Here is a 16,575-nt window from a genome sequence, read left to right as displayed (position 1 = left end):
TAAAGCAGCAGGTGTTAATGTGACCGACCTCGTCCTCCAGGTGCTGGTGATCTTCTCAGACGGACTCGATGAAGACGTGATGAAACTGGAGCAAGAGTCCGAGCTGCTGCGACAGTCTGGTAAGACCTGAGCGGGGCAGAGGAAGTCAGACCTCAGTTTGCAATTTTCTAGTTTTAATTGCATGATTATACTTGAATGATGAGGTAGTGAATGTGAATCCAACATGTATGTTTTGGAGAGCAGTTAATGCAGCCGTTTGTACAGAAATGTCTTCTTTTGTGTGTTTTCTCTGCAGGCGTCAGCGCTCTGCTGACTGTGGCGCTGGAGGGAGTGCGTGACCCGGCCCAGCTGCAGATGGTGGAGTTTGGACGAGGATTTGGATACAAGCTTCCTCTCAGCATCGGCATGCCGAGTGTTGGCAGCACCCTCCTTAAACAAATTGTAAGTCAGTCATGTCACTAAAGACGGAAACAAAACTGGGAAACACTTTATCACTAAACAAGAGTCTGTCGGTTGTTGAGTGATAAACTTCCTTTTTCACATTTAAAGTTATTCAGCTTTAATTTTTCTGGCGTAACCTGCTCAAACTTTTCTTCCAACAAAGATGAGTTACGTTTTCTTCTTCTGGTTCATGTTGAATGGCGCTAGGCTAGCAGGTTCCCCCTGCCTCTGTTGTTTGTGCTAAGCTATATACCTCCTCAACTCGTCTCCACAGTGGACAGAGATGAAATGGAGACTGATCTTCTCGTCTGACTCCAACAACCAAAAATGAGTTTTTCCATGTTTTTGTCCTGGATGTTGGTCAGTTACTCGGCTAACAGGTGACTGTAACACTGAGATGTTCAGGAACCTTTTTAATACCAGTTACTGGACACATCACGCTGCAGCGCTGCTGTGGTAAATGTATATGTGAAGGCCAGTGACAAGATTCTTAACAAGAATGACAATAAACATGCTTTATTGTCAGAATATCAAAATTAAGAATTAAGTGATTTAGAGACACTTTTCTTTGTGTGATGAGAATTTGTCTGAAACTCGTCTGTTCAGAAAAGTTTTTCCTGTCCTGGCGTGTCCGTTTGCAGGAGTGGAAACCAGAAACAGAAAAGGCCTTGGGGACGTGCTGGTTGACAGAAGATATGTAGATTACTCAGGACGTTGGGGAATAGCCATTAGCAAACCAGAGTCCTGTAAACATTCATGGGTTCAGTGGAATGCTTGTTTCAGCCTTTGATAACAGATTTCTGCCTGAAGGAGCGTGTGGCTCTTCTTTTAATGTTCTGTTCATGTCAAATATTAAAAACATGCCTTTTAGTTTTAAGTTAGGAAAAAGAAAAATACCAATATCTGTTAATTTATTTTAATGATTAGGATTCTATTGAAAGTTTGAACAAGGAAACTTATTAAGAGACCTATCAGACAGCACATACACACACAAAGAGAAAGAACAAAACACACACACATGCACGCACACACACACACACACACACACACACACACTCTTTTGTAAAGCCTTCATTGTGTTGATATCAACCCACCATGAAACAGACACTCCAGATCTCATCCCTTTAAGTCAGCAGAAATATTTTAACTGTGTAATGTGTCTCATTCTTCAGGCTGTATAAACTGTAAATTATATAAATAAAGTTCATCAAAATAAAATTCTTGTCGTTTCTGTTGTTTTCTCTGCAGGACACGGTGTCGGACAGGGAGTGCTGTAACGTCATGTGCAAATGTTCGGGGCATGAAGGCGTCCGTGGCTCTCGGGGCCCCCCGGGGTCAAAGGTGACTGGAACACACACCTTTAAATTTAAACACAATGGCAAGAATGTTTGGGAAAACGTGTCAGAAGCAATAAGAAGGCTGGTCTGAGCTGAGAGCGAGCAGACGCAGTCTTCATCAGTGTCAAGGGCACACTGACACAGAGGGCAACAGGAAACGCCTCTTTTTCTCAAGGCTGACAGGAGCGAGTCCTCATGCAGCCGAGGAACAAGCGTTCTGTCATTTACTTCTGTAAAAGTATCAGTACAACAATGTAGAAACTTTATGAGTGAACATCCTGCATTCAAAATCCTGCTGAAAGAGAAGTATGAAGACAAAAGTGTAGTTACTGCAAGTAAAAGTACAGCTTCATATTTATAGTTTGCAGTGTATAAACCAGTATTTCAGTTATTTTCCTGTCACTGAAGCTGTGTGTGTGTGTGTGTGTGTGTGTGTGTGTGTGTGTGTGTGTGTGCGTGTGTGTGTGTTATAAACAGGGTGTGTCTGGACAGAAGGGTTACCCAGGATTCCCCGGAGAGGAAGGCGTCGCTGTAAGTGCCTCTTCATCCTCTCAAACTTTATTTACCCGTTCATCCTGGAGACTGAAGTGTCTGGTAGCTCGTCTCACTGGAGCGTCTCATCGCTGGACTCCTCTGCGCTCTCCGTCACGCCTCGCTGTGTTTGTGTGTTTCAGGGTGATCGGGGGAATCCTGGACCCACTGGACCTCAGGGATTACAGGGTTGTTCTGGGCTCAGAGGACCAAAGGTAAAGCTCTCCTGTTCACTCCTTATTCTAATCAGTGCTGAGTAATGTTGACTGAAGTGTGATGGAAGCAGCTGTGATTCACCAGATGTTGATGATGTACATCTGACTCCTGCTGTTTGTGTCCGCAGGGCAACCGAGGCCTTCGGGGCAACAGGGTGAGTGACTCAAACCTGCTGGAATGTAATAAAGCCAATTTAGGCGAGGAGGTCATGTGACGAGCCGAATGTACTGAGGAATGTTTGGACAAACATTCAAGTGGAGATGGAGTCTAATGACCGAGAGGAAGAAACCTGCTGCCTGTAACACTCGGTTCTCTTTCAACGTTGCAGGGCGAAGACGGAGAAGACGGGCTGGACGGAGTTGTTGGAGAGCAGGTACGAACTTTAGCAACCACACATCTGTTCATCTGCATCTCTCGCCTCTGTTGTGTGATGAATCAGGCGCAAACGTCTCGGTTTTGGCTTCAACCAGTCGTTTATTCTGATGAGAGATATCAGGTTTCTCACAGCATACTTTGTAGTTACAAACCCCAAATAAAGAGAACAGCGTCCACGAACAGTCAGTCAGCAAGTTTCACCACAGTGATTTCAACATGGTTGGTCAATAAATTACTCTGAAACAAACCTCATCATCAGAGAGTGTTTTGTATTGAATTCTGAAGCCCTCAGAAATAACACTTTCACCAACAAAACAAACTTATTAAAGTATCTGAGCAGAGATTTTAACAAAACAAAATGGCTGCTTCCCACACAACATGAGCTTGTGTCAGGATGTGGACGCTTCAACTACCTGGTAGGACGACTAATCAGGAAGAGATCATGTTTCTGACATCATATTTGTCTGTACCTCTACAGGAACACTGCTAACAGCTGATTTAGTGTGTGTAGTGTGGAACTAAAGTGGCCTGTAAAGACGGACTAGTGAGTAGATGAGTCTCCGTGTTGCTGTGAGGACGTTTAATGTCCCCGACAACCTCTGTAGTCTCATTCAGACGCTTGTTAGCAACCGCTAACTGTTGTTAACACATGAAGAGCTTCAGGATTAAACTGTGAGACATTAATGATGATTTATGTTGGAGAACAAAACGTGTGAACATGTTCAGCCTGTAGTGACACACAGCTTATTACACACAGTTAACTGGAAACTTTGAAAGGAGGGCACAGGACCTGCTAACATGCTAACTAATTTCTGGGTTTAATATTACAGATTACGCCACTTTATGGGAACTGTAGTTTTAAATCTAAGAGCATGATTATATGTAACCTTTATTTAACTATGACGTCACAGATTATAATCTCTGTGACCTAGCAAAGAAGACGAGGTCATAATCACAGCGTCAAGACGAAACAACATCAAATCAAATCACAAATCAACACCTCCACAGAAGTCAGACAGAGAAGGAGAAGAAGAGTTGATCCACTGAGATACTTCTGGACTCCTCAGGACGATGATTGAACTCCTTCATGTTTCAGATTTGTGTTAATGTCACAGCAGAAGATGCTGCTTGTTGAAGCTGAGACGGTGAATCTGTTCTCACCTTGGAGGAAATGAGCTGATGGGAGGATTTTCCAGCTGTGTGATGAAGCTGTTTGTGGTTTTGTGTTTGCAGGGAGTGACGGGAGAAGACGGAGCTCGAGGAGAGCGAGGACACCCAGGAAACCCAGTAAAACCAAAACCTTTAGCTCGTCTCTTTTCTCACAGTGTGACCGTCGAGTGTTTGTATTGATCACAGCGAGTCTTTCAGCCGCTCACCCCACATTTTAATTAAGACATCAAATCAACAGAAAAAACATTTGTTATTAATTATGTTTAATTTAATGACTAAATGGGAGACTTTGTAGTTTGACTCCTGTATTCAAATGTGATCATATCTTTTTATTTATGTTAATTAATACAAATTATTGCTGTGCCAAGTATTTAGTTTTTAGTCTTTAATTATCTCAGTGATGAAGATTTATTGATTATTTACTTGTTATGCTTGATGTTATTAGTTGTGGTGCTGCCTGCTATCAATGCTTAATAATCACATTTTAATAGTTTCAGTTCACTTATTGATACGTATCTTATTCATGTTATTTGTGTATTTTGTTAAAGACGCATCAGAGGAATTTATTATATTTATTATTTTCATCTGTTCGGGGACGAAGTGTCGCTGCAGTTTAGTGTCACGTGTCCGTCACGGCCATCAGAGGATGACAGAGTGAAGCTGGGAGGCGTCGACCTCTGACCTCCGGCTGGGTGACTGACAGGTTGATCTTTTGTCCTCAGGGTATCCCAGGTATCAGAGGGGAGGCGGGGCTTAAAGGACAGCGAGGACTGAGAGGAGATCCGGTGAGTGCCAAAATTTTCTCTCTTTCTCTTGATGGGTGGATTATAAATCTAAATCACAGTTATATGTATAATCACACAGATTTTCTATGCAATGAACTGGTTTCCATTTTATGTCAGAGAGACACCAGTCAGAACAAACTGTTGGTAACTGAACAATGTGAAAGATTTAATGCAGCTCAACAGTACGAAGCTCCGTCACTACAGCTTCAGTCAAAATGACACTGAGCGTTAGTTTTTTGTTCTTGTGGCAAAAGTTAATGTTTGGTCCATTTATGAGTAAAGTGATGTAATGGAGACGTATTATATTCTATTAGATCATTTCAGAACAGTGACACTAAACATATCCCACTTCTGACAGGACTTGGGCGGCAGTAGCTCAGTCCATGGGCACATGGCTTGGGGAAGGTTGCCAGTTCAACTCCCACTCGGATCAAAAAAGCGTGGACTGGCAGTTGTAGAATGCTAGTTCATATCCTTCGATTGCTGAGGTGCCCTTGAGCAAGGCACCGGCCCCTAACACTGCTCAATGGGCGCCGTAGCATGTGTGGCAGCCAATTCACTCATCTCCTCTACACTGCATCTGTGTGTAATGTGAGTGGAAAAACAGAATTTCCCAATTTGGGATAATTATAGTATGTAAAATTAGAAAATATGTATCAAGCTGTTGTAATCAGATGAACTTCACAAAATGTTAGTTGAGGTTTGCTTGAATTTTTAAATCTTTTTCACAGGGTTTCTGTGGGGTCTGAAAAAGTCTTAAATACGTCCATATTTTGCACATTAAATTACATTTAGTTAGGTCTTAGATTTAGTTCAAAAGGGTCTTAAAAAGTCTATATGTCACTGTGTGACAGTGCAGTGTCGGCAGTGTGAGGGCCTGAGTCAGAACCTCAGAAGCTCGTCAGTGTTTCTGATATGAGCTCTGTGTGCTGTGAGACAGCGATACAGCCAAACACAGCTGTTCAACATCTGGAAGCTCCACTTAAGAAAACTAAACAGTGTGCAGAGTTTATCCTTCAGGACTGACGGACTGTCCGTTGTGTCTGGACCGACAGGGTGAACCAGGTGCTGATAACACTGCCCCAGGACCCAAAGGAGACCCCGGGAACCCGGGCTTACCGGTAAGAAACATCACACACTGGACTTGGGTTGAGTTGAAGAAGATATTATCAGGTGACGTTGGATCATTTGAGTTGATGTTGGACCTGAAGGTTTGTAGACGTTAGATGAACTTGACTCAGTTTACTCTAGGATCTGTTCTCTGGCCCCGATGTGTCTGGGGAAAGGGAAGTCTGGGGCTCGCTACTGAAGCTGCGGCCCCCGCGACCCGATTGTGGATAAGTGGTTGACAATGGATGAATGGATGGATGCACTTTAGGATCAGTGCTGGTGCCGCTGTGTTAAATCTTATTTTGCCACAGTTATTGATCACTTTGCTGAACTGTGACGTATTTAAATCCACAGGGTGCACCTGGACCTGACGGGAGACCCGGTGAGAGCGGGATCGTTGGAAACCCGGTGAGAGTTTTTATCTTGTCTCTGCATGCAGTGATGATACCTCTGAACTCCAGATGAAGCTTCATTAACAGATTCTGGACATTAAATGGGTCAAATGAAATCAGTGAGTCTCTTATAAAAAATGAAGTAAGCACCACAGTTTTAATTGTTATTAATAATGTCTTAATGATAAGTGACACTGTAAATCCTTACGAAGATACTCTGGAACTGATGGTGATTATAATGTTGTGTGAATATTCTTCCTCTGTGCTCGATGCCAGCAACGTGTCGTCACTTCAGCTTTTCTGACTGAATGTGCCAAAATGTCTTTTATATGTAAAATGATCAGTCTGATTCTGACATCACGCTGATGAATACATGAATCATTAAATGTCTGTTTGTGTTTCTGATGTTCAGGGTCCAGATGGAAGAAGAGGACCGCTCGGTGAGAAGGTAGGAGAGGAGCTCTGCTGCTCGTTAGTCCTGGTTTATACACCAGTCGTCACTCAGACACCCTGCTGAAACTGTGTGTGTGTGTGTGTGTGTGTGTGTGCGCGTGTTCCTTCAGGGTGCACCTGGAGAGCCAGGAGCTCCAGGACTCTCAGGCAGCCCAGGTGCTTCAGGTCCACAGGTGAGCGATCAGAGCAGGACACAGAATCATTCTGTGATATCGTCATTGGACTCACTGCATAGAATCCATGTTTTCCCTGCAGGGTCCCAGAGGGGTCAGAGGTCAACCAGGACCGAGAGGAATCCCTGGACTCCCTGGACCTCAGGTCAGTACGTTACCTTTACATTTCTAATGCAGCACCTCCTCTGAGCTCTGAGCAGCTGACAGAGGACACACGAGCCCGGGAGCCCACTGGTTGTGACTTCTGGTCTATTCTCTGGCAAAATAATGTTCTTCTGGATGAATAAATACCTCTTATGTTTGTTTTGAACCAGCTGACTGACGACATGATTCAGAGGATAATGAGTAGACGAAGGTTTGTTAATGTAAAACGATTAATTGTGAAGTGTTCTGTCAGCAAACAAGAAGCAAACAAGCAGAACTTGTGAAAGTGAACACTTCAGCAGTCGTGTACATTATGAAGAATGAATATTAACTCGGCTTTTGAAAGAAATTCCCTCAATGAAATGGAAATCAACATAATGTTTTCACCGCCTCAGAACTTTGTCCCTGTTCCTGTATAATTAAAACCAAATGATGTTGTTCGTGTTTTAAATTAAACATCACAGATTCTCCATAATGATCATTTCTATAGATAAATGAATAAAGCATTGTAACTCCAGTATATCCACACAGTTCTAGTTTTACTGATACTTTCTGTTTGTGCAGTTTCATGTTAAACATTTACAACATGCAGTATTAAATGTTTACAAAGACAGAAGTGACTTATATCTCAGATATGAAATGAACAGACGTCGAGCCCTTCATCTGAAAACTTGAGTAAATATTGATGCATAGTTGTGATGTCTGGACTCCTGAGAACCAGCAGGACGTCTCCTCTCATCTCATCGTACGAGTTATCTCATTGGCTGCTGTTGGGCTCCTGCAGAGCACCGTCCTGATGGAAAGTGTGAACCTGAGGAGTCGAGGCTGCTGTTTCTTACTCTCTGTCTCTCATGAGGCTCTCAGTGGTCCAAATGTTCTACAGCAACATCATTATCTTGAAGTCTGTACTTAACGAGCGCAGGAAGTGTTAATTCATTTTGCGGTTGTTGTATTTGACACTTTAATCACTGCGAGTCACAAATCCTGACGACTCTGACAGATGATGTCACAGCCGCTGCTGACGCCTGGAGCTCATCTGGCCTCTGGTTCCAGTTAGGAGGCAGAAAAACGTCCGTGCTCCCTCAGTTATTGTTCTTTAAACATCAGCTGATCAGAAGTGCAACAAAACTAAATCATTTCTGTTTGATTTTATCGAGTATATTGTTGTGGTGTTGTTTTTATACGAGTGATCTGTGTTTGAGAGCCTGCATGACAAACGTTGAATTAATCCAGAACAATATTTATTGCAGCCTCAGTATGAAGATCAGCAAACAATATTCTGGTGATTTATCCCAGTGTTGAACATGTCGTGTCCAAATGACTTTAAAACAGACGACGTGAGCGGTGAGAATCTCTGCTCACGTTATTTTCTACCTTTTTTGAAATCCTGATCTCGACCTCATGTGGAGGCTGTAAATCTGGTCTGAGGAGGAGGAGAGGAGGACTTGATATCCTCAGGAGGAGGAGAGGAGGACTTTATATCCTCAGGAGGAGGAGAGGAGGACTTTATATCATCAGGAGGAGGAGAGGAGGACTTTATATCATCAGGAGGAGGAGAGGAGGACTTTATATCATCAGGAGGAGGAGAGGAGGACTTTATATCATCAGGAGGAGGAGAGGAGGACTTTATATCATCAGGAGGAGGAGAGGAGGACTTTATATCATCAGGAGGAGGAGAGGAGGACTTTATATCCTCAGGAGGAGGAGAGGAGGACTTTATATCCTCAGGAGGAGGAGAGGAGGACTTTATATCATCAGGAGGAGGAGAGGAGGACTTAGTTTTTGGGTGAACTGTTCCTTTAAAATCTGAAGGCTTCATGTAATCCGGCTCTGTGGTTGACGGGATATTTCTGCTTTGAAGTGACGAAGTGAACAAACACCTTCGAGCTCTCTCAGTGAAGAAATGCTTCATTGGCAGTAAATGACTGGTACCAGTTATCAGACGGTTGCTGGTCCAGCTGGGAAGAAACATTTCCATATTTAGTTTTGTGCCAACTGTCAACTTTTTGTTTCCTTCTTTAAAAAAACTTCTGATTGTTGATTTTGTTTTACAAGGCAGAACAATCTTTCTTGGCTCCTGCTGGATCAGCGCCGCTGTTCTGTTGTGGTCCACTGGTGTCTGCAGTGAAGCGGTTTCAGACTCCACAGTTTAATTTGTGAGAACACGCTGAGATTAATCCAGTTTGTGATGAGTCCAGTTTGTTCAGAAAGCTTCCAGAGCTCCATCTGTTTTACAGTCAGAGAATAATGAACTCTGGGCGATTAATGAGCTCATTTGATATATTTCATCCACCACAGTTGATATTTATTCACCTTTAGAGATTTCTTCTTCCTCAAAGCTTCATTAGAGAAGCAAAGTTTTAATATCGGCTCCTCGTAAACAGCCAGAGAGCAGCAGCTGCTCCCGGTGGATGTTTTTAATGATAATTGCCTCCAATAAATGTGAAGTTTGTAGATCAGTACACCGTTCAGATTTATCACACAGCTGATTTAAAGCTCTGGCTGCTGTTTCACTGTCAGCTTCCTTTTGATTTAAATAAACCGTACCAGCCACGAGCAGGACGGGTTCACTGGCACTGATCCAGAGTCTGTTAAAACTAAAACTGAAATCTAAGTAGTTCAGTTGTTCATTACATCATCTGTAGATATTTTAAACATCAACTAAAAACCTTTTTATGGTTGGCACATTTCTTTTAACACAAACATAAAACTGAAAATGAATCCGACAAACCAGTTTATGAAGTGATGCGTTCAGGGACACCCGTACGTTACAGAGCAGCCGTCTCTTCCTGCTCTGACTCTGTTGGTGTTCCTGCAGGGTGGACCGGGACCGGCCGGAAACCCGGGAGTGGCCGGACGCCGCGGAGCCAACGGACAGAAGGTGTGTGACGTCGTTTCATCTCATCGCCTCACAACACGAGACACAATCTGATCAGGTTCACAGGAAGTCGGTGACGATTGTTTGTCAGATAGCGAATCAAACGTGAGAGTGATGTCGTGAATGTGAAGAAGCATTTAAAGTCTCCAGCTGCTTTAAATTTTCTTCCTCTGCTATTCTGTTCACAAGTGATTTGAGATGTTGCACATAAATAGAATATTATCAAGTATATAGAAGTACAAACAAAGTTATATGGTGTAGTTTTACAATGATGAAGCCGATATATTGATTAATGGATCATCAGAAAATTAATTGAGCAGAGATTATTTTGGTTATTTATCTGCTGCACATCTTTCAAACTGAACATCTTCGTGTTTTGAACAGTTGGTCCGACAGATGACGAGTGATTCAGTGATGACCAAAATCATTCTCTTGTTGTGTTTTTTTATTAATTTATTTTTTTGATAAAGTGCAGTGTCACATGTTCTGCATGACAGTGAAATAAAAACAGTTGCTGTTGTCGTTGAAGGGCCAACCAGGAGATCCAGGTGATAAAGGAGTTCCAGGATCACTGGGACCCAGAGGAATGCCGGTAAGGAGCCGCGACAAGCTGCGACAAGCTGTGTGTTATTGCTGTTTAATATGTAATGAGGTATCTTATGTGTGTGTGTGTGTGTGTGTGTGTGTCTGCTGCGTTTCAGGGTCAGGATGGCCGAGACGGTTACGGACCTCCAGGATCTGGTGGTGCCAAGGTAGAGGAGACGTCAGACAAACTGACTCTTAGTTTCTTCTCATCTGATCCTTAAATCTCCGACATTTCCGTCACTGTACTGAACACAGTTCATGTTTATATAACTAGAAACGTGAATCTCGTCTTCGTCTTGTTACAGGGGGATCCTGGTTTCCCTGGTTACCCCGGGCTACTGGTGAGTACACCTTAACCAGAGAACATCGTCAGGGGCCACATTAATCTGGACGGTGACCCAGTCGATCAGTTCAGTTCAGACTCCAGACGTCACAGAAGAATTGTGTGCTGAATCACAGTTCATCACGGTCTGCAGACTGTGACAAGTGAATTCACTGATGAGCAAAGAAATGTAAACCAGACTACAGAACGGTCCGAATGATTTCAGGTTAAAGACATGTTGTCTGTGTGACCACAGCTGGTGATTCACGTCTTCATGGACTCTTGTTTAAGGTGGAGGAGCTGCATCAGATGTGTGTACAGTACGAGGAATTATCAGTGACGTGCTGGATTTATGTTGTGTATGCTGGCGCTGGTCCAAATGGTTCTGGAGGCCCTGAGAGGAGCAACAATACTAAACAACATATTTTCATTAATTCTTTCACTGATTCATGAGTCGCAGAAACACTGAGGGATAAAGTGACTGTTTGTCGTTTGGAGCAATGTTTGGATATTAAAAGATAAGAGATTATAAATATGAGAAACAGGAAGCAGCAGGCTGAAGTCCAAACACGTGTGTGTGTGTGTGTGTGTGTGTGTGTGTGTGCACGCGCGTTGTGTTCAGGGTGAGGACGGCCTGCCGGGACCAAAAGGACATCCAGGACCTAAAGGGAACCGAGGTCGAGCTGTGAGTGTTGACGGAACTCTGCTGTCAGATTTCTCTCTGGTTTTGCTCCATCGCTGACTTTTGTTTCCGATCTGAATCATTCAGGGAGGCTCGGGCCGGCCCGGAGAATCAGGCGTGGGTGGAGATCCAGGATATGCTGGACACAAGGTGAGTGTCGTCGTCGTCATCATCATCATCATCATCATCATCATCATCATCATCATCATCCTTAACAGGCCAGTGACTCCTGACCACTCTGAGTCTACGTACCGTCCTTACCTGTGACAGTCCACTGCACTGTTATTGTGAAGCTGAGGAGAGGAAGGAAGTCTGAGAAGGAGACGAAACATAACGTGACGAAAACGTTAAAGCACCTCGTCTGAGTCACAGAGAGATTTTCATCCATAGCGCTGTTGTTAGATGGCGTCTCCTCTGGAGGCTGAAAACACAGAATTAGCTGATGGTGTCTGAATGAAGAGAAAGTGTTAATGATCCTCGTCTTCCTCCTCTCAGGGTCCCAGAGGTCCTCCTGGAGTCAAAAGCATGACTGTAAGTACACATTAAAATTCACTACTTCTGCCAACATGGAGGGAAATATTAAACCTTTTTCTCAGTGTTGAATATGTATATGTGAATATTATTTGTTCTGTTGTTGTAGGAGTGTCAGCTGATCACCTACATCAGAGACAACTGTGGTGAGTGTTGGAAACATGGCAGGCTTTCTCTCTGTGTCTGTAACTGCAGTTCAACTCTAATGATCTTCTCTCTCCTCCACCAGCTTGTTCCATCGGTACGTATCTCCATGTTAATGATGTCATCATCACGGTGAGTACAGTCTGCTGTACGGTGACATCATCACCCAGCACAACCTTCGTTTCAGCCTCTTCAGTTAGTTTGGCATCAGCTCCTGTTGATGTATGTACAGTTTATATATTTATATACAGGAGACATGACTCAGCGAGGTCTCTGTCTGTCAGTCTGTCTGTCTGTCTGTCTGTCTGTCTGTCTGTCTGCCTGTCTGTCTGCCTGCCTGCCTGCCTGCCTGCCTGCCTGCCTGCCTGCCTGCCTGTCTGTCTGTCTGTCTGTCTGCCTGCCTGCCTGTCTGACTGTCTGTCTGCCTGTCTGTCTGTCTGACTGTCTGTCTGCCTGCCTGCCTGCCTGCCTGCCTGCCTGCCTGCCTGCCTGCCTGCCTGCCTGTCTGGCTGCCTGCCTGCCTGCCTGCCTGCCTGCCTGCCTGTCTGGCTGCCTGCCTGCCTGCCTGCCTGCCTGCCTGCCTGCCTGCCTGCCTGTCTGCCTGCCTGCCTGCCTGCCTGCCTGTCTGTCTGTCTGTCTGTCTGCCTGCCTGCCTGACTGTCTGTCTGCCTGCCTGCCTGCCTGCCTGTCTGTCTGTCTGTCTGTCTGCCTGCCTGCCTGTCTGTCTGTCTGCCTGCCTGCCTGTCTGACTGTCTGTCTGTCTGCCTGCCTGCCTGTCTGCCTGCCTGCCTGCCTGCCTGCCTGCCTGCCTGAGAAAGCGTCCACACTGGCACATTCCATAGTGGGCTAACCCGACTTCAGCCATGGGCTCGTTGGCTTCTTTCTGGTTATCTCCAGAATCAGCTAAGCCCGAGGCTGAGCGGTACCAGCGTGAAACAGGGTTAAAGATGAAAGGAGCTGGGCCGGGTCCACACAGCCTGCAGCCCAGAGAAAACCTGACATTGATAATGTTGATTTTGGCACACGGACGTTTCAGGCAGGACACTTTCTTCAGCATGTGTTCAGGCAGATTGAGTCTACACAGGCAACCCTGAGGTTGTGCAGATTGATTGTGAATTTGCCAGAACAGATTTTTGCAGACACAAAAATGTTGTTATACTGCCGCAGCAAAAAATATCCTGACAGCTTTTTGTTTGAGGAGCGACCGTTACTCCTGCAGAGTAGTCGTGTGAAACTTTGGACTCAACATGGCAGAGTTTACCAGATCTGAGTCATCGTGTCTCCCTGACTGAAGCCACTCAACACTCACTCATCCATCAGTGTGGATCGTTTAGAGAAATACAAACAAGCCAGAGTGTTTGTTCTTCTCTACCAGAATCATAAACTGCTGTTGTTCCTCCGTCTGTAAACACTAAGATCCAGTGACTAACGTGTCTGTACTTCATGAATATAATCAGTTATTCTGTTTGTATTAACTGGTGTGACCCGGCTCTCTGAGGTCCTGCTCAGGCAGCCGTCTCTAAATACAGTTTCTGACATCCAGTTTGATTTAACGAAGTCTGGAATGAATGCGAATTTTGTAAATTGGACCAAACTGTTTTTTTGCAGCTGCTTCTGTGTCCAGATGTTCTGGCAGCTCATACTGGTGCTGGAAACCCGTCACCAGAGAACTGAGTTACCAATGGCGACGCCGTTACCATAGCAACCCTTGCAGATCAGTCGGTTGATGTTTGGACACAGAAATCTGATCTGATCACTTATTGATAACAGTGTGGATCTGATTTATCTGCAGTCTGCACAGGTCTTCTTCCTTCTCACATGAGCTCTTCTCTGTTGGTTTTCAGGTGGTTCGGAGTGTCCGGCCTTCCCCACCGAGCTGGTGTTGGGTCTGGACATGTCTGACGACGTGACCCCGGCAGCCTTTGAGAGGCAGCGCTCCGCCCTCCTCTCCCTGTTGGAGGATGTCGCCATTACTGAGAGCAACTGTCCGACGGGCGCTCGCGTCGCTGTGGTGGGATACAGCAGCTACACCAAGTATCTGATCCGCTTCCAGGACTACCGCCGCAAGAATCAGCTGATCGACCTTGTGAAGAACATCGCCCTGGAGAGGACGTCCAACCAGCGCCAGCTGGGGGCCGCCATGCGCTTCGTGGGTCAGAACGTCTTCAAGCGTGTCCGATCAGGGTTGATGATGAGGAAGGTGGCCGTCTTCATGTCCAACGGGCCTACACAGGATGTGAATGACATCATCACCGCCACGATGGAGTACCGAGGCCTCAACATCATCCCTGCAGTCATCGCTCTGAAGAACGCTCCCACCATAAGTCAAGCGATGGAGGTAGGTCCGATCCGCCAGTTCATCAACTGGAGTTCTGTTCAGTTGTTGAGGAGAATCTAAACCAGGAACGTCACTTCAGTTCTTCACAGAGTCGAATCACAGTGATCGATCGCTTCAAACTCAGAGGACGACGAGCAAGATGTCGGTCAGTAGATCAGGTGTCAGGGACGTTCTCTGGAGGACACCCTGCAGAGATCTTCTCACCTGGCCTGGGAACACCTCTGAAATGAAAAGATGGATGAAGCTTAAATATTACAACCTTTTTCAGAGTTTTGACCATATGAACGTGGTTTTTACCGTTAAGAAACTTCAGACAGACTAAAGGGATTCATGGAAATCCTACCAGAGGTCAAGATCCTTTTTCAGACGTGTCGTTATCATCCGTCCTCAGTGATCTGATCTCACATGGACAGCTCCAAGCACAAGTACTCCAAATAACATCACCAGACTCCCTTTACAAATGTAGTGATTTTAAGAGTTGTTTCACGAGGAGAAACATAACAATCTCTGTGAAACTCTGTCTCTTTCTGCATCATTTGTTCCTTTTTGTAAATTCATCAGATGTTCTACATGAACTTCTTTCTGTCTTTGAGCAGAAACATGGAGTCTGTTTGTCTCAGTGATGGACAGGTTTGTTTCCTACAGAGCAGGAAGTGACATCAGCTCAGGATGCATGTTAACGTCAGCTGACGGACTGAGAGCTGAACTCTGATCGATCAGTCAGGATGGATGTTGATCAGGTCTGCAGACGACCTGCTGCTCACCACACAGCTGCAGCTCTGTTTAACTCTCAGACGTCTGAAGAGTGAAAACATGTTGTGTCATTGTACCACAAATGTCTGTGTCAGCTCATCAGCTGTTGCTCAAACTTTACAACAGTATATGATCTGTCCACCTGAACTTGAACCAACCCTCTTATTTTTGTGTTAGAGTTATCTGAGATATGTCAGAGTCCAGCTGAGTGGAGGAGGATGAACAGGATCTGAGCCGAACACGTCGTACCTCCCAACTCCATCTCCGTTTGATTCAATGAGTTCAGAGTAGTAAACTCACCGCATGCATGAGTCCTCTGACACCAGAGGTCATTTGGCTGCTGCCATCATCATTTATATCGAATAAGATTTGACTGCGATGATTTAAATCTGTGTGAGATAGTAAAACTGAGCGCTGCTCCTCAGGCCTCCTCAGATTTCCTTCAAAGCTGCGACGCTGCAGCCAGCAGACACAATGAGCTTGTTGTTTGGCTCTGAAATGCACGACTTCATTCCAGCTCCCTTTGCACATCATCTCCCTTTTTGGTTAAGACAATTTTTACTCCTGCTGCCAGAAATGTGTCCTGTTCTCCGATCTGTGATTAACGACATGTTTCTTCTCAGGCCGACGACTCAGGAAAATCCATCTTCGTGGTTCTGGGCAGAGACGCGTCTGAGCTGAGGAAGGTGAAGAACTGTGCCGTCTGTTACGGTGAGCGGTGACGATTGTTTTCTATGTTTTATCAGGACGTAATATTTCTCTTCATTTTAAGCTGTGATTGTTTTATCTTGTGCTGACAAAAGTCCAAAATCACGAATGTCTTCACTCAAATAAGAACCACATACTTTAATTGTGTTGACATCAACTTTCATAAAATCAACAGTGTTGCTCCTCCAGACACACACACACACACACACACACACACACACACCTTCAGTCTGTTTCTGTAACATCAGTTGATGAACCACAGGAGGAAATGAAGCTGCAGGACGGTGAAGCTGATGGATTACATCATCATGTTTGACTCTGTATTAAGACATGATGTAATAATCAGACCGGCAGTTAACACAACTAAAGCTGCTGTTGCAAACTGAGTATTATTTATTGACATGTACTAATCAGAGCGTTCACAATAGTCACTCAGAATCAGAGAGAGGTGCATCAAACAGCTGATTCACGTGACTGAATCTCTGATCTCTGAACAGCTACAACAAA

At 44.7% G+C, this 16,575-nt stretch overlaps 2 protein-coding genes across 14 annotated transcripts in view; one reads left to right on the top strand and one right to left on the bottom strand.

The window, feature by feature from the left end:
• col6a4a (collagen, type VI, alpha 4a) overlaps positions 1 to 16,575 on the top strand; it is a 71,706-nt gene that overhangs the window by 44,333 nt on the left and 10,798 nt on the right. For all 12 annotated transcript variants that reach the window (XM_037074618.1, XM_037074615.1, XM_037074614.1 and 9 more), the window contains 25 exons: positions 41 to 119; positions 296 to 441; positions 1,690 to 1,782; positions 2,256 to 2,309; positions 2,453 to 2,524; positions 2,653 to 2,679; positions 2,854 to 2,898; positions 4,134 to 4,187; positions 4,793 to 4,855; positions 5,911 to 5,976; positions 6,320 to 6,373; positions 6,770 to 6,805; positions 6,921 to 6,983; positions 7,066 to 7,128; positions 9,946 to 10,008; positions 10,535 to 10,597; positions 10,707 to 10,757; positions 10,896 to 10,931; positions 11,535 to 11,597; positions 11,682 to 11,744; positions 12,090 to 12,125; positions 12,235 to 12,271; positions 12,355 to 12,366; positions 14,114 to 14,607; positions 15,984 to 16,071. In XM_037074618.1, the coding sequence (XP_036930513.1) occupies positions 41 to 119; positions 296 to 441; positions 1,690 to 1,782; positions 2,256 to 2,309; positions 2,453 to 2,524; positions 2,653 to 2,679; positions 2,854 to 2,898; positions 4,134 to 4,187; positions 4,793 to 4,855; positions 5,911 to 5,976; positions 6,320 to 6,373; positions 6,770 to 6,805; positions 6,921 to 6,983; positions 7,066 to 7,128; positions 9,946 to 10,008; positions 10,535 to 10,597; positions 10,707 to 10,757; positions 10,896 to 10,931; positions 11,535 to 11,597; positions 11,682 to 11,744; positions 12,090 to 12,125; positions 12,235 to 12,271; positions 12,355 to 12,366; positions 14,114 to 14,607; positions 15,984 to 16,071 (1,921 nt within the window). The remainder of the gene's footprint in view (positions 1 to 40; positions 120 to 295; positions 442 to 1,689; positions 1,783 to 2,255; positions 2,310 to 2,452; positions 2,525 to 2,652; positions 2,680 to 2,853; positions 2,899 to 4,133; positions 4,188 to 4,792; positions 4,856 to 5,910; positions 5,977 to 6,319; positions 6,374 to 6,769; positions 6,806 to 6,920; positions 6,984 to 7,065; positions 7,129 to 9,945; positions 10,009 to 10,534; positions 10,598 to 10,706; positions 10,758 to 10,895; positions 10,932 to 11,534; positions 11,598 to 11,681; positions 11,745 to 12,089; positions 12,126 to 12,234; positions 12,272 to 12,354; positions 12,367 to 14,113; positions 14,608 to 15,983; positions 16,072 to 16,575) is intronic.
• pik3r4 (phosphoinositide-3-kinase, regulatory subunit 4) overlaps positions 10,665 to 16,575 on the bottom strand; it is a 28,852-nt gene continuing 22,941 nt past the window's right edge. Inside the window, exon 22 of one of the 2 annotated variants that reach the window (XM_037074626.1) lies at positions 10,665 to 10,692. Coding sequence is in view for 1 of the 2 variants with exons in the window: in XM_037074627.1 (XP_036930522.1) it covers positions 16,229 to 16,291 (63 nt within the window). In the remaining variant the exon portion in view is untranslated. Of the gene's footprint in view, positions 10,693 to 16,213; positions 16,292 to 16,575 lie in introns of those variants that run through there. The other variant, XM_037074627.1, reaches the window with a different exon arrangement.

Source organism: Acanthopagrus latus, chromosome 17 (assembly GCF_904848185.1).
Source record: "Acanthopagrus latus isolate v.2019 chromosome 17, fAcaLat1.1, whole genome shotgun sequence".
Classification (NCBI taxonomy): Eukaryota; Metazoa; Chordata; class Actinopteri; order Spariformes; family Sparidae; genus Acanthopagrus; species Acanthopagrus latus.
The sequence above is the reverse complement of the archived record's forward strand: the minus strand, read 5'-3'. Positions and strand labels throughout refer to the sequence as shown.